Raw genomic sequence first — 23,273 nt, forward strand, 5'->3', positions numbered from 1 at the left:
TACTGTAGAAGGAAAGGAGGATCATCATCTGCCTCATTACTTTCTGGCCTCTTTAATTGTGGAAGGGAACATAGAAAAAGTCTAATCATATTTTAGAATGCAAACCAAACATTAACAGCTGCACAAGCATTTTCTTTGTGTTATTCAAACTGTAAGGGCCTCTCAGACTGTATGTAAAGTGCTCTTCCTTTTTAACTTTAGAAAAGAAACTGAATCACTATGTTAATTATTTTTAACCTCTTATAGCTGTCACGTTAGGTTTAATATGCAAGTATTATCACCAAACTAACCTTAGATTACATTTTTTTTCAACTGCTTTTCTGAAGAGACATTCCAACCAACAAAAAAAATTACTAAAACACTACAGTATATTTATGTATGATTTATCTAATTTCAGCAGAGATTTAGGGGAAAATAACAGAAGGAAGAAACAGCAAGGACAAAGATTTTACAGTGATAATCACAACGTTATATTAATAGAGAACACATTTGCTCCAGATAGACACATTTTGTAGGTAAGCACATAGTGGCCCTATAAAATGAATGGCCAAAATGTATAAACTAGGGGTGATTTTTGTTATTATAGCACACATTCATGAGAAGGTTTGCATAAATAGAAATACCTGAACTATGACTGTATGAATAATATATGAAGGCCTGAAGAACAATAAGAGACAAAGGTTTTGATCAAAACTCCAAATCTTTTTTGCAAAAAGAATATTGTTCAAATAATCTGACTTCATTTCTTTATTAATATAACGTTATCAGTGTTTTTCTTTGGCTGCATACAGTCTTTTTACTTTGTGTGCAAGAGAACTAACAGAAGGGAAGAATGCATTTCAATCTATTTGTGCAGTTGTTTCCTAAACATAATTTAAAATATATTACTTACTCTGAATGATAAATGTTTTAGCATACCAGTAGAAGTCAGGTGTAGTACAGACAATATCATATGGTCAGAACTTAATGACATATTAAAGTACTAAACAGATTTCCATTTTTCACATTTCAGCTGAGTCGAACATCAAACAAGTGATCACAAATAACTGTGCTGAGTCACGCACTTTTACTAATTTAGTCCTATGTTTATAATCTGAAAGGGCATCAGTTATCCATTTAAACACTCATTTTAACTAATGGCCCATGCAATTGCTTACAGCAAGCATCTTTACCTCCCTGCTTGTCTTTTCAACATCTATGACAGAAGACATAACCAGGAGAAGAAATATGAATTTTAAGACTAAACTTTTTATAGAAAGACTACATTTTCAATGTGATTCAAGTCAAGTGCCATAAAAGATGTATAGACTTCTATGAAGCCCATATGCTTATTAAAAAAAAAAAAAATCTGCATAAAATCATTAGAATTAAGTTTATACAAAATTTAAGGTATAGAGAAATCTGTTTTACAGCTATTACTTATCAGGCTCCTTTCAAGGATGGTGCATATATCATGATATACTAATGATATACAAATATACTAAAGATAATAAACACAAACTTTACTTTCTTGTATATGAAGGCAACAGGATAAAATGAACAAAGATGACTAAGGATAAATAAGTCAAAAATAAGAAATGTATAGGAATGCAGGCCCCAGTTTTTACATGTGGCCATTAAAAAAATCGAAAGATAAGGGATGAAGGAAGTTATTGTGTGGCCTGAGGAAAAGGAGACTGTACCAATTAGGAATAACATGCACTACCTTTTTCCACCCAAAGTAGCCTCTAAGATGCTTTGCTCTCTCATCATCTTCTCTTTCTCCATAGATGTGCAAATAAATAGGTTGATTCTTATTAAAAATTTTTAAAATTCTTCTCAGTACCACCATAGGAGAAAAGGAAAATAGTGTTATGTAAAATATATTGGAGTACTCAACTGTAACAAACATAAATTTAGACATGTGGAGACCTTTTATCTTGCAGCTGAATTATAAGATGATGCACCAGAAACTTCAAAAATTTGGGTGGAAAAAGGTAGTGCATCAGCTGCTGATTCACATTGCTACTCTAAAGAAATATTCACCAAAAGTCAGATTCAGTAATTTTCTCTGTCCAGTGAAGACTTCAATAGCACTTTCTAAAGCATATAGGACCTTACCAGTTATACTGTATGTTTTAGAAAGTATTTCCTTCTTGAGAAAGTATTCAAAAGGTGTAACCTGCCTCTTTTTAACTATTTTCTTTTTAAGGAATAATTTATAGTTTCTCATTATAAACTAAGCTATAAAAAAATTATTGTTTAAAATAATTCAAATTTTCAAGCTACACAACATTAAAAGGGGAAAAGAAGGCTAAAACTTCAAGCAGGACAAAAATTCAGAGTGCAAGCAATGCTTTGAATATGCACATACATACTATGCTTAGAAGGAAGCACGCAGGTGTTATGGCAGCAGTCAGCAGATGGTGCTGTTACACATAGTGACAAAATTTTCTCCCCCGGAGCACAGGGATAAGCTCTTATAGCTTTTTTGGTGGCAGTCACGATTTTTTCTTTCCACCTTGACCAGACTTCATTGTTAACAACTGACTTGCTTCGGGTTAACCTTGGAATAAAGCCTTCCTGCTTCAATAACTTAATGTCAAACAAGGCTTCTGTTTCAACAGTCACATAAGTAAACTGGCAATATGCAGGGCTGAAGAACTTATATTAGAGAACGTTGAGATGAGAGGGAATTTGTGTTACACCTGTGTGCATACTGCCTGGTTCCTGTTCACCAGAGGGTTAAGGCTGCAGGTAAAACCTGATAGCACAGGCACAGAGCTGATGCATAAGGACAGCAGCTTTTTTTTCTCTCCAGTTCTTCATACTTAAAATTCATACTCATTTCATTCTATTTAGCACATCCAAGGAGCAGACAATCTGTTGCACACATTTTTCCCTTTTTAACCTAAAAACCTGTGGTATAACTAGTTAAGGCTTCACTGAAACTAGTACGTTACAGCATTTGTCATCTTTCACCCGAAAATTAAACTGAGTTATGCTCAGGTTGGACGTAGTTACAAGGGCAGTAGAAAGAAAACTTCAGTGGTAGAGCAACTTGCTTATCAGCCAACTCAAGCATACATGATTTTAAACAAAGATTAACATCGGGAGAATGAGATTCAACCTTGCTTAATGCAGCTTATCTGTCCAATCAGGCCCACGCTAACTTATATTATTGTGTGGGTCAAATTAACATAAAAGTAAATTTCATTCTCCTAGAAACTGTCTAAATTATGATGGAAAACTCCCTAGGCTTTGCTTAATCAAATTTACTCATTTCAATATATTTAAATTTCATTATTTCATATATTTCATTAAATTTAAATATTTCCTACTTTAACATTAAAAATTATGACTCTAAACAAGGTAGGATTTCAAAGAGTGAAAACTTTCAAATAACCTAAACAGGAAAAATAGTCTAAATTAAGTTCCCACATGTCATACTTCAGTGTTTTTCTTCTTCCCTTATTGATTTCCTCACTTGTATTGGTTCATGCAGCAATGCTGATCTTTTTGGTGTGACTCATTTCAAATTGCTGTTCTGTACACTAGGGTAACATAGCTTTGTAAATATATTTTTAAACATTCCACTGTACCAACGTGCTATAATTATTTTCCACTTACAACCTGCTCTAATAAAATCGTGTTTTCTTACTCTTTATAGTAGGTGCTCTAAAATAATTATAAATATTTATGTATGACGATTTACTCCACTGAATTCTGGTAGCTCAAGTTAGTACAAGGAGAACTCCTGGGTCTATCAAATTGGACTTTATGGCACTGAGGAAATTAGCTGAAGGAGTGGAATCTGAGAAGGTGTTTTCCTCTATCAGTTCAGCAGAAGACACTGAGAAGAAAAGAAAAACCCACCTGATCAATATATTCCTGACTGGTTCCATTGCAGGAATTAAGGTTTTTATGCTTTTTAAATCATGGGACAGTTTTTTTCAGTGGCAGACCTGCTGGTGATAGATGAGAATCCACCTGTCTCAGAAAGGATTCTAGCCCAGGAGCTGGCAGGCCTCACTGAGACGGCTTTAAACTAGGTTTGAAGGAGGAAGAAAATCAAACCAGACTCACCAGAAATGAGCCTAAGGAGAGCATGCCAAGGCTGGGAGTGAGATCAGTTGAAGTGCATCTACACCAATGCACACATCATGGGCAACAAAAAGCAATAACTAGAATCCACTGTACAGCAGGAAAACTATGACTTAGTCACCATCACAAAAATATGGTGGGATCAATCCCACAGCTGGAGTGCTATAAGTTCTTTAGAAGGAATATGCAATGAAGACGATGCAGGGGGGTGGCTTCCTATGTAAGGGAGTGTTTTGACACTGTAAAGCTCAATACTGGGAATAAGATAAAGTCCTTATGGATGAGGAACAAGGGGAAGACTGACAAGGTGTGACTTTATTACAAATCTCTCACCTGGAATGAAGTGACAGATGAAGCATTCTATAAGCAGCTGACAGAAATTGCTAGCCCTTGTTCTTGTAGGGGACTTCAAATTACCCAGCATTTATTGGAAATACAATCCAGCCCAGAAGAGGAAGTAGTCTAGGAGGATCCTGGAGTGTGTGGAAGAGAACTTCCTGACACAACTGGTAAGAGAGTTTATCAGGGCAAACACCCCATTAGACTTGCTGTCTACAAACAGAAAAGGAACGGTGGGAGATGTGATGGTGAGAAGCTGTCGTGGACGTAGTGACCGCAAAAGAACAGAGTTCTCTACTTTTGGTGAAGTCGGGAGAGTTCAGGAAAACTGCTGCCTTAATCTTAGGAAGGGCAGACTGAATTGTTTAGGATGTTGGGTGAGAGAATCTTTTGGAAGTCAGACCTGAAGGGCAAAGGGGTCCAGGAAGGGGTCCACCATTTTTGTAAGAGGTGTCAGCCAACACCAGAAGAGAGTACAAGGAAGTTGCTAGGACACACAAAGAGAAAATGAGAAAAACAAAGGCCTGGCAAGAACTTAATTTGGCTGCCATTGCTAAAGAAGATGGACTGCATGGGCAATGTTTTTGTAACAACAATGCTATCACAGCAGCTGTGAAACAGTGGGTCAATTAACTGTTGCAGAATTTTAAAGAGTGCAGCACCCAGGTCCTTACTCATCACTGGGTGATGATATGCAAAAAATGCATAGCTAATTGTGGAGATTGCTCAAAAAAAAAAAAAAAAATATCATTTTGTAGCTGGTAACTTGCTCTACCAAATAGTGTTATTCCATTCTATCTGTTACAGTTTCCATATAAATATATAGGAGGCATTATTTTTGGAACAACCAACGTACATCATGTATTCCCTCCCTTTGCTTCAGTGAATCAGTGGGTTTAGGATTTGAGATACCACTGCTAATTCTCATTTCTGAATGAACATTTTGCAACATTCAAAGCTCAAAGCTTGCTGGAAACAGAATCAATTTCATTGCTTCCAAAAACAAAACCAGTAAATTTGTTCAGTGTTTAGAGCTGTTAACAGCATTTCTTGAACAAGGAATAAATATCTGTGTAACTGATTTTTAAATTGATAGTGAAATTCCATGAAGAAAAGCTTGAATTAATAAGCCTACAAGGAGTGTATTTTCTTTTTCCACTTACACTTCCTCATCTCTCACAAACAATAATAAAGAGAATCCAAAATGAATGTCAAATTGCCTTTATAGCTCTTATCTTTAAATGAAACAATTTAGCCTCTATGTTAGTTATAAACTAACTCTTAAAAATAATCAAGAAATTAGGGGCAGCTAAAGCGACTGGAAGACTTGGAAGTTCTGGAGCATGAGCCAAGCACTGCAAAAAATGTTCATTCTTTAAGAAGTGGTTATGACATCTAATTTTGCAACACACATAATAGCAGAGTAATATTGTGGCTTTTGTTTCTTAATTTTATTTTAAAAGGCTCATCTCAAGAATGAAAAAGCCTACTACCTATGAGTGTGCAGTGAGTGTAGCAAAGTATTATCTTTAAAACTTGCAGTTATGATAGAATTCAGGTAGAGTCTCACCACTCTGTACAATCTGTTTATACATTGAATTCATTTCATACCTCAGGGCTTCATGCTGTTTTGAGGGTATCATGCTTGTTGGTTTCCCCCCCCCCCCCTCCTCCCCCCCAATTTAAAGGAATATTTCAATGGTCAATTTTGCATGCAAATTTCATCATGCAAGTCTGGAAATGGTGGCTCGTAGATAGGATTTGGCCAACTGTGAAAAATTTTAAGGGCTAAGAAAATTAAAAACAATGCTGGAAAAACTGCTTCTTTGCCAAAATGAAGCCTGATCACATGCACAGTACTGAAATATGTTCCAATTTGGTTCTGTGCATTAATGTTGCCATTTGCTAAACTCCTACAGCAGAGCTGAAGTGACAGCATAGAGCTTCAGTATCCTACACACAACAGCTGTCCAATCACCCACTGCCTTATTCTTTACCCTCCCCCCCCCCAAAATGCAGCTTCTCAGTGCTTTCTTGCAATTGATATTTTAAAATAAAACCTGCAGGATAAAATTTTAAGAATTAAGGAAGATATTCTTTAAAAAAAATCTCTATATGGCTACACTGTATCAGAATGAATAAAAGATGAACGCAACCCCCCCTCTTACTGCTATTCAGTTTTAAAGCTTACTTCAATTAACAGAATGCAGGACGCAATTCAACTGCCTGCCTGCTGATGCCTACAGTCATCTAATGAAGTCAAGGAGGACATTTGGTCAAATATTTCTCTGCTGACCATGGAAAGCTGCATCACAGAGCACAATTTAAGTTGACTGCATCTTTTAACAAACAAGGCAAATTTCTCACATTTAACAGCAGAAAGCTTCATTTTATCATAAGCTTCTTCTTCCAAAAAACAGTTTTTCATCTCAGAACAGGAGTGGGAGGGAGAGACTGTGCCACTTTGTTTTAGAATATCTCATGACTTTGTGTCAGTCTCCAAAGTGAAAGATTTTTAAAGACTCAAAGAACACAAATACATAGACTAAAGGCAATCTAAGAAGATAACATTCTTAATTAAATAAAATTTGAAATGTAATCAGTGATTTCCATAGAGATGAGGCATGCTTTTCTACTGAAATTCCTTTCAGTTTAAATGTTGACTTTCTGTCAAGCAAGACACGTGATCTAAACCTTACATTAAAATGCTCAACTTGAAGACAAGTAAGTTAGCCTCTCAGATTTCATTGCAAAGTTATCACAAGCAGACAGGCACCTCTGCTTCAATGTGATTCACCTCATGTTAACACAGACACCTCACATTAATTGCCTTCTGAAAATATTTAATGATTATAGCTAATGGCTAGCTCTATAGCTGACTACCAGGAAGGCAGGGATACTCAGGTCCACCCCAACTGCCAACAAAACACTGAGCAAACTTCATTTCATTGCTCAGATTATAATGGAAGCTTTAACTAAATCACAAAAACGTTGCAAAGCTAATCTTTATTAGGGGAAGAAACTGATTTGTGCATGCAATGTTTTGTAACAATACATCTGTGTGAACCGGTGTTTCTAATCAAAGCTGAGGCTTACTATGGTCAGTCTTGCCCTGTCTAAACTTCTCCCAGCTTGCCTGCAGCATTATTTCATTTGGTTTAGCTATGACAGTAATTTCTTTAATTGACCAGATGTCTAAGGCTAACATCCACCTCCCTCCCTCCCGCTATGGTTGCATTGTTGTATATAGATATTTGTATCAAACAGTTATTCTGTGCAAAGTGAATACAATTATAGTTTAAAGGAAATTAAAGGCCTGTTTTGACTGCAGAGGCTTTGAGAAGTGGAGATGCAGGAGGCAGCACTGGGAAGTACAGGAAGAGAGGAAGAACGGACTTGGCACTGGAAACTCCACAGATACAAACAACTTTTAGAGGTTAAAGAAATACAGACCCCAACAAAATTGGTTTTAGGAGTATCAAAGACAACAAAGTAGCAACATCCAACATGCATAAGATACAGAAGAAGATAGAGACACAGCATGGAAATGCAGAGCACTGAAGAAAGGTATAAAATTTTGCAAGTGCACAAAAACGACCTCAACTGCATTGTAAAGTGACAAAGAAGAAACCAGAGGAACCAGAGGAGCAAAGATGGTGAGCATAACACTAGAAAATAAAGCAGAACATAAGTTGTATGTGTGCACATTTCTTTAACTGCACTGCTGTTCTTATTTTTTCTTTTTCTTTTAAGCTTGATCTGGATTAATAATGATTAGGTATTTAAGATTAATTATAGCAAATAACATTACTTGGTTTTACACACACACACACACACACACAAGATTCAGTACATCCAAATCTGCTGGTTTAACATTCTTCTGATTTTGTTTTTATTATCCACTGACACCACACAGATGTGCCTTGTCCTGTTAAACAAGCATAAGGAAAGCAGAGATCTAAAAGTCAAGAAGATTGTGTAGCCTTCTATACCTCTCATGGTACTTTTCAGGTCAATCCAATAAGCCAGCTTCGAAGAACCTTAAGGCAAGATATCTTAGAAATCTATCATGCATGAATAATGAAATATAGTTGTCAGGGAGTCTTTCGATATATACAGAATGAAAGATTTCAGAGTGTTTTAAGTTGGTGTTAAAGGATGACAATAAAAAAATACATAATAACAAGTACTCAGGGAAGTTTTGCCACCTCATTTATAGCAATTAAGTATACTTAATGAAATGAATGACGTTATTTGGGTGATTAAATAATTGATATTCACACAGCCAATATACACAGTGGTCCAGTAATACTGTATGACAGCTTTGGCCTCCAACATACAGAAGGTGAATACTATATAAGGGTTTTAACAATTCTTAAATATCAGTTAAAATGTAGCGCTAACTTTAAATATACTACTGCCAACCTAGTCCTCTTCTCCACATTGAACAAGCATGTGGCATACCAGCTACTTGATTCATTACTGAACAAGATCACTGCTTTAGTCAAAATTCAGACATGCTTGTTTTGAGTGTACTTCATTGAGAAGTTTTAGTTATGTGCTTTATTATTCCAATTACAGAAGGAAAACATAAAAGACTATGCAAATGCAGCCCTCAATATATGAGATATAAATAAAGTAATTTCAAGTACAATTATTAAGAGTTTAAAGCTGTATAACAGAAGATGAAAAGCAAGGTGTGTAGCTGTATTATATAACAATCAGCTGCAGTAATAGATTATGTTGCGTTTAATTAATCAGGATAATGGCTGCTGGCTTCCATAAGGTAACAAAGCCAAGGTTTTATTTTCTGGCCTCCCAACCCAAAGGTTTTATTTTGAAAATTATTTCACTCTGCAAAAGTCTAAATACTGTCAGTTTAGAAGGAATAAAAATTTGCAGGCAGTGTTTCCAGATGAAACTGATACTAATTTTTTTTCTAAACAAGAGAAGACACAAAAGCCATAAGCCATCCTTGTCACATCAAGTAGGGCTGTAGAGCAAGTGCAAACAAGTACAAAGTGGTCAGCAACAGCAACATTCAGAGACTTTTTTTTTTTTTTTAAGTCAGAAATTGCATCTAGAATTAAAGGCTCAGTTTATATAATGAAGAAAAATAAGCTCAAAAAGAGGCTCTATTACAAACTGGAAATCAGATAACTATGGCTGAAAACATTTATTTTCCAAGACGGAAATTCTCAGCTCAACTTTTCCTACTTTGTAACAGTCAAAGAAAACAACCTTCTTGACAAATAATGTAAATTTCAGGAAAAATTAAACATGAGCAGAATATAGGCAGCTTATGTAACCAGCATCCTTTCTTGATAGTGACATCTTGGTTTTTAGTAGAAGTCACTGTTTACAAGAAATTTGAGGTAAGGATTGGACTGAGATACAGGCTGCTTAACTGAAATCTTATCTCTAGTTAAATTGTAAAGCTATGAACATGAAAAATTATTCCCCCAAATCCTATGTGGCTGTAAAATGGAAGAAGCAAAAATGCCAGTTATGTTGAGTCATGCTACATGACTTGTTTTAGAAAAGTACTTGAGAAAACATATTCCATACATTACTTATTTTGCTGAATTAAAAAATAAAATCCAACACTATTTCAGAATTATGAGAGTTTTAACATTATTACTCAGTGATCAGTTGCTCTAATAAGCCCACTGCTCTGAGATCATTTTGCTATTGCATTTGTGATCCTAAATAGGAGAACAAGTTTTTAGGAGGCAGGCTTACAACTCCATTAAATAATTACCATCAACACCAAGTTTGTTACTGCCCTTTGTGTAAGAAACAACAGTAATTTTTTATAAGGATCAATAAGTCACTAGAAGGCACAAAAATGCCTTCTTCCACAATCAGAGGCAGTCAAAAAGACAGTTCCAAAAACATCTTAAATCATGTAATCCCCTGTTCAACAGCTAATAGCAACACAAAGGCTGTCTTTACATTAAAGATTGAGCTACTCAAGCTGTAAAGCATAATACAGCAGGCATAGCTCAACAGTGGAATAACATAGCAAGCAAACTTTCCTACAGAATTCTTCTTTCCTTTAGGATATTAAAAAAAAAAAAAATCGTTGATTGATAGCAAGTTCTACAGAATTTCATTTTATTTTCTGTCAATTCAAGTAGGACTTATTCAATCATATAAAGTTTCATTGCACACTTCTTCCCAGGAAAGAAATTCTTAGAACTTCAAGTTCCCACATTTCTGGATTATTATTTCCTGGGCTGCTGAGGGCAGATTTCTGACCTCCGGTCCTTCAAGCACTGCTGCAAGGAAATTGTTTTATTGGTTTTCTGTTTTTTAATTTTAAACAAGAAAAATGAATTTCCACTTCTTCCCTGTAATTTGTATTAACAAAGGAAGGTATGGAGTACAGTTGTTTTAAATACAGTTATCACTTCTTCTCTGTAAAAAATATTGATTCATATGAGATAGGAAAGAGCAGACAAGTACCTGCCTTTACATAACAGCTTCAGTTACTCAGATTTATTATTTCAAGTATTTTTCAGATCTGTGCACATGTATTTTAGATCAACTCACACTCTTCAATACACAAACAGGCTTTTTTTTTTTTAAATTTACCTGCTCCTCCTCACAGAAAAACTTACACTCTTTTGTTCTCTGAATACACATGCATTAAAGATACTCTTCTACAGCTGTTACAACAGAAGTGAACACTTCTGACAACTAAGTCATTACTCTATATTAGCTATGAGGAGTTACATACAACAAAGACTTTCCTGCCCCAAAATTATGCTAACACACATTATGCCATATGTTGATCCAAAAGCATCGGTTTTATTTTTTAACTGCCCTAGGATTCCTTCATGACATCATTAACAGCAATTCAGACTGTATCCTTCCAAAAATTTTTACTTTTAAGGAAGTTTTAAAAGAGAAAAATGTTGGTTTTTTGTGTTTGTTTTTTTCTGTGCAAGCACTGCTGTCACTATTGGTCATCTGAATTTATTAAAAAAACTTGTACTCAACTTCATTCAGAGAAAACAATTACTTCCGCTCCAAAGAGATGGAACTTCAAATTTCAGCTTAAACAGATCCCATTTCAACCTGTATTTAATTATTTAAAACTTTCAATTTACTTCATGTCCAAAAACAAACAGTTCCAATGCTTTGACACTGACGTCACTTCGAGAAGATAACCACAAAGAGTAAGCAAGACACAAAAGCAGAAAAGCAAATACATTAGCCTGTTAATAGATGTTATGGTCAAAAACAATCTATGGTTAACAACAATGCAAGATGTGTATCTGCAAGAATGCTTTCACAAGAAAACAAAAGCTATTTTACTGTAGTACCAGTAGTTTTGCTTTTACTACCCAATAAATGCTATTTAAAACAAAAATCTAGTTTGAGCCTTTCCCCTTTAAAAAGATTAAACTAAGACCTAAATTTAAATAGTACTTTCTCTGAAAATCACATTAGAGAATAGTTACAGATATCACGCTACCTATGAGTAAGAGTTTAGTAGTCTCTCAGATTTTCAACCATTACTACTTAATTTCACAGCTAAAGGAGATAGTTACATACCAAAATTACATAAAATTTGGTTGTCTTGTCAATTGTCCTGCCAACTCCCACTCTCTTGCCTAACTTCCCACTCTCAGTATGAGATATTTGCCTCATGTTATTGAGGTGCTATAAAGGAGTATGTCCTGAACATGATCATTCCCAGGGAGTAGTGACCACTCTTACCAATGCAGGATAGTTTGTTTCAAAAACTCTACAGCTATTAATACAGACCCATAAGTAGTTTAGCAGGAAAACCCTGTTGTTTAGCAGCCCCATGAAAAAGAGTTAAACTCTTAGAAAAGTCACTCTTAGATACAGTGACAGCATCAGTGGACAGGGGAAGGGCAACAGATGCCATCTACCTGGACCATTGCAAAGCCTTTGACATGGTTCCTCACCACATCCTTCTCTCTAAACCAGAGAGGTTATGGATTTGAAGGATGAACTGTTCAGTGGATTAAGAATTGGTTGGCTGGACACAGCCAAAGGGTTGTGATCAATGGTTCTATGTCAGGGTGGAGGCAAGTCATGAGCCCCCAAAGGCTCAGACTTGGGACCAGTGCTCTTCAACATCATCATCAACGACACAGATGATGGAATTGAGTCCACCCTCAGAAAGTTTGCAGATCACACCAAGCTGAGCCATACAGCCAACACAGTAGGAGGAAGGGAAGCCATCCAAAGGGACCTGGACAGGCTGGAGAAGTGGGCCCATGCAAATATAATGAGGTTCAACAAGGCCAAGTGCAGGGTGCTGCACTTGGGTCGAGACAATCTCAGGTATTTATACAAACAGGGGAAGATCTCCTTGAGAGCAGCCCTGCAGAGAAGGACTTGGAGGTTGTATAATCAATGAATATTAAAATGTTATAATTACAAAATAAACAAGAGAGTTAGGCAAAGCAGATTATAACAAAAAGAACATAGATAGAATGCTTACCCGTACCCTGGGCTTGCTTACAAAACTCCAGTGGAGTGGATCTCCAGAACAGATCCTTCCCAACTGGTAGCCAGCTCTTAAATGGGTCTGGGAGAGGTGGAGCCAGGCTCCACGCCTTCCAGCAGCACAGGTCAATTGCCTTCACCTGTGCTCCCAAGGCTGACTCATTGCTCACCTCAGGTGAACAATCAGAGGTTCAGGCCATAACTCAGCAGTTCCCATACACTGGTCCTGGTGAACAAGAAGCTGGACACAAGCCAGCAGTGTGCACTTGCAGCCTGGAAGGCCAACTGTGTTCTGGGCTGCATTAACAAAGGGGTGGCCAGCAGGGAGAGGGAGATGATTGTCCCCCTCTACTCAGCTCTTGTGAGACCCCGTCTGCAGTACTGCATCCAGGCCTGGGGCCCCCACTACAGGAAGGACGTGGAGCTCTTGGAACGAGTCCAGAGGAGGGTCACTAAAATGATCAGAGGACCGGAGCACCTCTCCTGTGAGGAGAGGTTGAGGGAACTGGGATCATTTAGCTTGGAGAAGAGAAGGGCTCCAGGGAGACCTCACTGTGGCCTTCCAGAACTTGAAGAGAGTGCATAAACAGAAGGGGGAACCGTTGTTTACATGTGTTGATAGTGACAGGACAAGGGGGAATGGTTTTAAACTGAGACAGGGGAGGTTTAGGTTAGATGTTAGGAGGAAGGTTTTCACACAGAGGGTGGTGACACACTGGAACAGGTTGGAACAGGTTGCCCAAGGAGGTTGTGGATGCCCCATCCCTGGAGGCATTCAAGGCCAGGCTGGATGTGGCTCTGGGCAGCCTGGTCTGGTGGCTGGTGACCCTGCACATAGCAGGGGGGTTGAATCTAGATGATCATTGTGGTCCTTTTCAACCCTGGCCATTCTATGATTCTATGAAAAGGGCTCTAAAGATATTTGGGTACTGGAGGAAAAGCAAACAAACCAGCCATAGAATAGAATCATAGAATCATAGACTCCTATTGGAGAAGCTGAGTGAAGGAGGAATGTTAGCTTAAGCCCTGTGGATGTTGACTGCATCCTTGCTGATGGGGAAACCACAGTGCCAAAATAACTATCTGAACTCATAGTGTCATTACAAGAGGCTATTGTCTCCAACCTGGGTGAGGAAGAGTTTCAATGATTTTTAAAAAACTACTTTAGAATATTCACTCAAAATAATTAATATAAACAGTACACCAAGTGACAAACATTCAGGGACAAGAATCAAGAGGAAAAAAATTCTTCAAAGAATTCAACGTGGAAGTGTATCACCATATTCTACTGCTAATGCTGAAAAGAATTTTAAAAGCTTCAGGGAAGATCCATAAGGCAGGAAGACATGACTGCCAGTATAATGTTAATGCTGCGTGTGAGCAGAAAGCTTCAAAAATTCAAAGACCAAAAGAAAAAAGGCAGTATAACCTAATAGCAGGTAAGATAGAGGGAAATGCCAGAGTTCCTTCTTGGACAAAGAAAATCTGCTACTGTAGAACGGAGGTCAAAGGAAAGGTACTAGCACACATTAAACAAACTAGTTATAACAGACTTGAACACTGTCCACAAACTCTACACATACATCTTACAAAATATATTTAAAAACAAAAACAGCAGCAACAACCAAAATCAAGGTAGTCTAAAATGAGACAGTGATCGCTAAGGGCAATCTAGTGTTTAGTAGCAGGAGGCAGTATATCCTGGAAGGTCAATGGTATCCTGGGTTAAGTCAAAAAAGAGATAGTCAGCAGGGAGACAGAGACCACTGCTTCCCTTTTCTCTGCCCTCCAGAGGCCCCATCTGGAGTATTGTGTCCAGGCCTGGGACCCCCAGCATGTGGAGCCGTTGGAACAGGACTTACAGCGTACCAAGAATTAAGTTTCCCCAACTTTCAGAATGGAGTGTTCTTAACAGCTGCATTCCCTGAATAAACACATGGCAGAAAATACTTTGGTATTAGAAAGATCATATAACCATTTTACCATGCATTATTTCAAGTATACATGTGCAAAACATTTCAGATATTGCCCTCATTTCAAAGAGGATTTTTTGCTGTTGTTGTTTTATTTCCAACCATACGCAAGCGTTCTTTATGAGAGGAACACTTCTGATTTTCCCAGAGAAAATTACTACAACAATACAACTGTGCTGAAATTTATTGTACTCAAAGCATCTTAAAAAAAAAAAATAGTTCACTATTTCCATTCAAGAAACAGGAAATAAATTGATTTTTACAGGGAATTAAAGAAAATTGTACCCGTTGCAAGTATATTACTGTTCTTCACTTTCCCCACTAAAGGCTAAATATAATGTTCTTACAATGTAAGGCATTGCCAACAAAAAACACAGTACAGAAACAGAATTCAATTCCCAAATCTTTAGACTTAGATTTAGTTATTACCCATAAGTGACAATAACATCAATAAATTGTTTAGCCGTTTAGTTGAACTGAACTTACTACTTCTGAAATGTATAAATATTTTGATGGTGATATGTCTCAAAATCCCAAGGATGAAAGTTGTCAGAAAATAAGAATAATTCAAGCATCCCATCTGCACTTAGGAAGACTGCAGTATTATCAATGTTGTAGTTAAAAGTAGTCTCTTATAAGCGGATCTATAAACCTGATTTCAGCAACGATACAGTAAAGAAACCTATATTTCAGTCTATGATCCAAGCAACTGCCTAGCTACATCAGTGTCTTGTTAACACTAATAGATGGCTCTTGCTGGAGTACTACTGCAAAATCAGGTTCCGTTAAGTATAAATATTCATGTGGCATATGGATGACAGCAGGCAGCGTCAGATAGGTTCAAATAACATTCACGTGCTCAGGATACTAGTATGTGATTTCACTAGCTTTATCGTTTTTACATATTGCAAAAACACAAAGGACTCAAGTATTTCATTTCTGCACAGGAAGCAGGGAATTGGGAATATATTCACTAGAACACATAAAATTGAATCTCAGCTCAGGCAATGGCATGCAGTGCTCTCTCCCTGCAGTGGGTGTTGGAGTATTTCCTCAGAGGCTGTTGAAAGGAGGTTCATGTACCTTTTTTCCTGGTTCAGTGCCCTAACCTCAGCCACTACAGTGCAAGTTCAAAAGAGCATCTTTCAGACAGAAAGCGAGAAGACTCCCAACAGTACCAACTCTGCTCTGAGAACCATAAGCTCAGCATAGCAGAGAATCCTTTCTGTTTGTCAGGAAGGACTGCTGTCAAGCCACCCAACATGATCACATTAGAAGTACTGACTCTCAGTAGCACAGCCAACTTTGAAGATACTTATCAGTTACATTTTTTGAATGCATGAAGATAGCAATCCTAATAAGATGAAGTTTTCTTATGCCTGTGAAAGAGTGATCTATCAAAAGTGTTAAAAAAAAAAAAAAACACTTCTGCAGACTCCCAGAATATGGCAAGTTCATGCAAATTAGTTAGTTAGGATTTTTCAGACCTGCTTCATCCACTGCTGTAAGACAAGTGGTACAACACCAGGATGTTTCCTTTGACTGCCTTTACCCCAGCACATAAGGGCATTTCCCTGTTTCAATAATTATTTTTTAATCTTGTACACTTCTACCTTCCATCCAAAAATCTGTTACAAAAAAAAAATAAATGAATCACTCCCTTAGGTATCATTATAAATATACAAATTTTTTTAAACATGCTGTTTCTGCCAGCTAACATGCTGTTAAAGCTTCCCTCCAATTAAGATGTTTAAAACTGCTTTTCTCAAATCGTTACAACCATGATGTCCCAAAATCTTAAATGGCAGCAATCAGTAGCACTTCAATCCTCCCAATGCTTCCAACTGAGCAGTAATTCATTTACTCCAGAGAAGAATAAAGAGCAGGCTAACGTCAGAGACAACTAGATACTTTTACTAAAAGCAAACGAGCTTAGGGATAGGTAGCCAGCAGAGCAGCTATTAAGATTTGCAGTGGCTATTAACATCTGGGTTGTATTCAGCTGTCTCAGAGACCGATAACCTATCTACTTACAAAATTACATATGGCATAGTAGCAAAAAATAAAAAGAGTAGTCAGGGAGAGTTATAGGATTTTTATAAACCATACATTTTCAGTGACTCTATTGTCCCTTATAGCAGTTGAGTTTGATACAGAAATCACTCTGAATTTTCAGAAAATGAACTCCTAACACCCCACTACTGCAAATCCTTCCCAAGCCACACACCCCCCTCTGCTTGTCCATAAACTACAATGCTCTCTGTTAAATAACATCCACCGTACTTGGGGAGTTGGTTGTCATATTCTGAAGACAACTTAAAGCCTGTGGACAACACCAGATTTACAGCATTAAATCTCAAAAGGGGCAATGTTGTTTAACCAGAGAATGGTGCTATCTGTCGCTGTTAATTACAGATCTTCCTGCTGTGGTTTTTACAAGAAAGTAGGCCAGCAGGAAGTGTCATTATATTACAGCCTGTGGCTCTGTGCATGTGCTCCCAAGATGACAGTCGAGACATCCTTTAGCATTCTTCACCATCTTTTTCCATATGAAAAATATGCTTAGCTCACATAGAAGGATGAAGTATATTACCATATGCAACTGCTAGAAGAGAAAGATACATCTATGTAGGAAGCAACATCAGACTGCTTCAGACTGAGGTAGCAGTTGCTGGTTTGATGACCCACGTTCCTTCTCAACTTACCTAATAAAACTTGAAAAATATTAAACTTTCCTAGCCTTTCAGCACAGCCCTCACTCATCCAAACTTAAAAAAAAAACAAAAAAAAAACCCCACCAAACAAACAAAAAAAGATGGAGATATTCTTGCTATCCAGCTGACAAAGCTTTAGAGGAATAAGCAAAAGGGGAAGAAATACCAGGGAAAGACAAACTGATATGCAACCAATCCCAACCAGGAAAAAAGTACAGAAAATTAAGCACAAACAACCAAGCTAACATTTACACAAGAGTTTAAACACAATTCTGAACTTACACTCAAACCATCCTCGCTACCCAAGCACAAGCAACTGACTTAATACCGCTGTATCTGATCATTTTCCCAAAGTTTTCAGATCTCAAAACTTTTTGCACAAGTCACCACATTACAAAAACTGATCCAGTCCAATTTTATGAGCGTAACTCTTGGTTAACACTAAAAGATATGAAATATTTGGACTTATTTTTCCTCCCAGAACTGTGCAGTCATCACTGTACTCTAGTATCTTCCACAGAACTGGCTTTGAATTGCTTTGGTTTTGGAGGACAAACAAAAAGAATACACAGAATATAACATACGTATATATACAAGTTTTCACCACTAGAAGATTATCTATTGATTTTCAAGACCAGTTAACATCATTCTTTTTTTCCATTTTTTTTATCATCAAACCCCTTTAGTCAGGCACTGCCTAAAGAAGCTGTCAAAAGAAATTCAGGAAATAACAAGAAACCCATTTAAATGTAAGCATTTCCTAATCCAGCTTTAGAAACCTGACAAATTTGATTAAAAATCCCAGCTGAAATTAAAGTATTAGTTAGATTGAATTAAATGTCAAAATGAAGACTTTGTCCACGATGTAGTAGCATTTAAATATTGCCAGAAAAAAGGTTGTGCAATTGTCAATGATGATTCAAACCCTAAACAATGAAAATGGAAACGTTTCAGCATCAAAAATGCATTCCAAGTAAAAGACCAAATAAGAAAAATCCTTCTTACCTTCATAAATAGCTTTGAAACCTTGAGCACTGACAGCAAAGTCTGTGGTGAAACAGAGGGTGAGGATAGAACCTGTGCTCACGATAGATGATGGAAGTTGAAATCCAGATAATCTGTGCAATAAAAGAGGTACAAATAATTAAAACCTTTAAAAGGAATAAATTAAAATTCTCCTCTCACCAATAGATGTGGTTAGCCTTATACCTTAGACCTCCAGAAGAGGAAACATAATTAAATACAACTTTGATATATTTTAATTTGAATAACTAATAATTTCACTGCCTCGCTTTATTTCAGACCACCTTTAACTCTCATGTGTGAAAACATCCAAGACAAAAATCCATGCCTGAATTACACCAGTCAACTGCTGCCTTGTCTTTCCAATTTTGAATTTTGGAAAACAAACGGCGACTTGGATGAGTCAGAGATCAGAGTGAGTGAGAAGAACTTTAATAAACATAGATGAAGGCATATAGTCAAATCAACGTAAGTCAGGAAAGCTCTTTGCGATTTCTTCCATTTTAAACATGTCTCCCATGCTCTAATTAACAGCTTGCTCTAATCTTTTCACCTTCTGTGTACTTGTCAACTTATTACTTTCATTTATTTCCACCTCGTTTACTCCAATCCTAGACCTAACCAATACAACTTTTTCCTCAAACTCAAAACTACGGAACTACCATGCAGCTTGCCACATCTTACGTTCAGGCTTCTGTACGTTCTGTCACCTTCACTATCTATCTAGATGTAACAGTTTTTAGAGAAACATTCTTCTTGTTCTATTTAATAAATAATTGTGGTGATCACTACTGCCCTACATCTGTAATGCACAGTTATGACAGTTCATTATTAATTTAGGATATATATTTTCTGATCTTACATGCATATTTTCTATTTCTTTGAGAAGGATTTCAAAGTGCTCTGTTTTAGGAAACTGGTATCTACTGCGGGGGAAGGAGGAAAAACCAAGTTGAAACACAGGAAGATAACTTAGCTTCAATGCTTCACAATTTGTAAGCAAGGAGGGGGGAGTGGGGGGAAAGGAAGTCACTCAAAAAGAAATTATTATATAAATGCCGAACTACACTGTTTAGCTACATCATTCCTGATCAATATTTGCTCCACTTGATAAAGCTTTGATTCATAATGACAACAAAGTGGTAAGGGGTCTGGAGCACAAGTCTTAGGAGGAGAAGCTGAGGGAACTAGGATTGTTTAGCCTGGAGAAAAAAAAGAGTTAGGGGAGACATTATTGCTCTCTACAATTAGATGAAAGGAGATTGCGGTAAGGTGGGTGTCAGCTTCTTCTCCTGCCTAACTATTAGTAAGGGAATACCCTCCAGTTGTGCCAGGGGTGATTGAGGTTGGATATTAGGAAAAACTTCTCTACAAGAGTGGTTACATGCAAGAACAGGCTGCTCAGGCAGGTGTTTAAGTCACCGTGTTCAATAAACGTTTAGATGTTGTACTAAGGGACAAGGTTTAGTGGGGAAATATTGGTGGTAGATGGATTGCCAAAATGGATGATCTGGGAGGTCTTTTCCAATCTCAGCAATCCTGTGATTCTATCTATATATGACCCCAAATGAGCTCATTTGAGCTGTTGTTTCTAGGACTTCCTGTTTTGATTCTATTATGGTAATAAGCATCACTCCAATAATGTAGACTCTTTACAAGCTCATTAACAAAAATAGTTTCCATACTATCCCCTTTGAAATACCACATCATCTTTTCATCTAATTGACTTTGAAATTTACATTAAAGGAAGATAAATATGTTCATTCACAACTTTAATCACCACACCTAAACTTCTTACAGACCTAGGAATAGGTAGGTACATAGTAAACTTGAAGGAAATAATATGTTGATTGTAAATATGTTTTTTCAACATATATTTTTTTACTGCAATCCTAAAAAGAAATTACAGGAAAATCTCAAATAGAAGAATTCTGTGTTTCTGTTGTTCAATAGTTTATCTGAGTGCCTCTGCAGTACTCTTGCTGTCCAGAATATTTCTGAAAGCCCTTATCATCGTATACAAATAAGTGACATCAAATGCCAAGAAATTGATAGAGAAACTAGATAAAAAATTTTGAGCATTTTTCATAGACTTCAAAGTAAATTCTATAAGGAAAACAGTGTTAACTTACCAAGTTTTTGTTCTCCCCTTACTAATATTTTTTGCTAGGTAATTATAGCTGATGAATCATTACTTGTTTTGCACATTCATTTTATCATGCAGAAGAAATCACAAACCCTCAAATGTTCCTTTACTTTGGAAATATGCTTCAGCAGTTAATACCAAGGCCTTCCCAGCATCCAGAAAGGGAGTGTTTCAAAGTAGATAGGTCTGTGCTAAAAAAGTCCTGCTAATAAAACTGCCAATTGATAAACTTGTACTGCTTCATACTGAACATATGGCAATACTTGGACTATAGTTGGCTGGTCCATAAAGAGAAAACAGAACCTATTATAGAAAACCCAACAAAACACCAATACTGAAGTCAGACTTTAACTGAGAAACAAGCATTTCTTTCTGCAGTATCATTTCACAGATCTTGTCATTCAGACATTTCTAGTACGGTCTACATACACAGATACATAAGATACAGCATAGCAATAGCATACCCAACAGATCCATCTGGCTCTGCTTACATCTCCACTTGTGAGGCATCATCTGAGGACTCTCTGGTACAAAACAGGCATTAATAGGCTGCAGAAAATGCACTGCAAGGCTACCTAGCTGCTGAGGGGCCTGGAGCATATAATGTACATACAAAGAGCAAATGAGGGAACGGTCATTGATCCCTTAACAGACAGCAGCTAAGAGTAAAAGTTACTGCTGTCTTCAGCTCTCTGCTGGAAATGCATGGAGGTCAGTAAGTGTTACACAAAACAATAAAGACCTGCCTGCCATCACTATCATAACCTTTCAGGATTTACACACTATTTCTAAACTTTTATTTGAATAAAGACAACCATAAGTTCAAACTTTCCATGCCACAGAAAAACATAAAGGTACAGGGAGACACTAACTCAAAAATGGTGCTGATAGCAAGTGAAGCTAATCAAACAGAAACCTTACTGCAGCTCTCTAGAAATTCCTTGCTACATCACAGAAGTCAAATTCTAAATAAAACACACTGAAATATATTTAAAATGTGCTATCTCATATATGGCTTAACTGGAAATTATCCAAGAACTACAGTAAGAAAGAAAAAGTAAGAAAAACTCCACATTTTAGGTATCCAACATCACAAAGTCAGTAATATACATATTCTATTAAAGGCCAGAAAAAAAAATTAAAAAAAGCAATCAAGATACAACTATAGATCCCAGGCATTTATTATGGATATAGAACTCACCAGTGTTTTTGTCGTGTGTTGGCTCTGGCCAGCTCCTAGACCACCCGGCCAGGCATGCTCCCACTCCCCCCTCTCCTCAGCAGGAATGAGTTGTTAAAGGCAGGGAGAATCGAGTGATCACCAGTTACTAGCACTTGTACTCAGGGAAAATTTATTTTTATCCAATTAAACTAGGGCTGGGTAGTGAAGGGAAAAAAAAAAAAAAAAAAAAAAAAAAAGTCCAAACCTTTCCCCACACTCCTTTTTTCCCTGGTTTAACTCCACTTCTTCATTCCCCCAACTATCCAATGCATGGAGCAGCACCAGGCTGTGATCACCCCATAAACAGCTTCTCTCTTCTCTCACACCTTCCCTCTCACTTTTTCCTTGGTCTACATGGGTTCTCAACAGGCTGCAGTTCCTCCAGGGAACACCCACCTGCTTTGATGCAGTTCATGGAGGCCTATCTGTTCTGGCATGGCCTCCCCAATGACTGCAGGGGAATCTTGGCTCTCAGGAGAATATCCTCCACACTCCTTCTCTCACCTTGGCCTTCATAGGCTTGTTTCTCATGCTTCTCTCCATCTCATACTCAGCTCTGCAGCATTGCTCCCCTCTCTTAAGCCTGTTTTGCAGAGGCACTGCCATACTGGTTGCTGGACGCAGCTGTGCCCTGAGGAAAGGCAGATGAAGCCAACTACCCTGATTCCTCTCCCCCTACAACCGTGGCTGCCAGCACCCTCACTCAATACTTTCGTAGTATTCTCTGCTCATCTCTTCGAGTGTACTTCAATTTTATGCATTTTAAAGTCAAATTTTTAATATGTTATCCTTGTAATTTTAGTAATTACTAGCCTGAATCAATTTAAACTGCTTGAACTTAGCCAGAAGGGAAGCTAATGCAGTAATTTAAGAGACAAAGGTAACTGAAGTCTTACCACAGAAAACAACTGTCTTGCTATCTTGTGCTGACCTTCAATTAAAAAAAAAAAAAAAAAAAAAAAAAAAACCAACACCATACTGTAAGAACGTGCATGCAATTGCATTCTCAGCCTACCCTGTAGCACTGTGCAAATTGCATGTTTCATGTTCTGTAACTTCTTTAAAGGAAAAAAAAAATCAGGTGTATTAGGTATATTTCACTCAGTATAATATTTCCATTATGTGTACTTATGCCTATGAGTATTCTGAAGATTTTTGCTTAGGAAAGCAAGTAAGCTCGTGATATCCCTAGGGAACCAAGTCCTTATCACTTCTAGGTGCTATGGGGTTCTGCAGAGGGGCAGCCATTTTCCCACTTCGTTTGCCAAGTTCTATCAGACACT

The 23,273-nt window shown here is 37.2% G+C and overlaps 1 protein-coding gene across 3 annotated transcripts in view; it reads right to left on the bottom strand.

Moving 5' to 3' along the window:
- CSMD1 (CUB and Sushi multiple domains 1) overlaps window positions 1-23,273 on the bottom strand; it is a 994,481-nt gene that overhangs the window by 641,279 nt on the left and 329,929 nt on the right. For 2 of the 3 annotated variants that reach the window (XM_048936946.1, XM_048936944.1), the window contains exon 3: window positions 18,605-18,717. The exons of the other annotated variant lie outside the window; for it this stretch is intronic. In XM_048936946.1, the coding sequence (XP_048792903.1) occupies window positions 18,605-18,717 (113 nt within the window). The remainder of the gene's footprint in view (window positions 1-18,604; window positions 18,718-23,273) is intronic. 3 annotated transcript variants of the gene reach the window in all.

Source organism: Lagopus muta, chromosome 2 (genome assembly GCF_023343835.1).
Source record: "Lagopus muta isolate bLagMut1 chromosome 2, bLagMut1 primary, whole genome shotgun sequence".
NCBI classification, from domain to species: Eukaryota; Metazoa; Chordata; class Aves; order Galliformes; family Phasianidae; genus Lagopus; species Lagopus muta.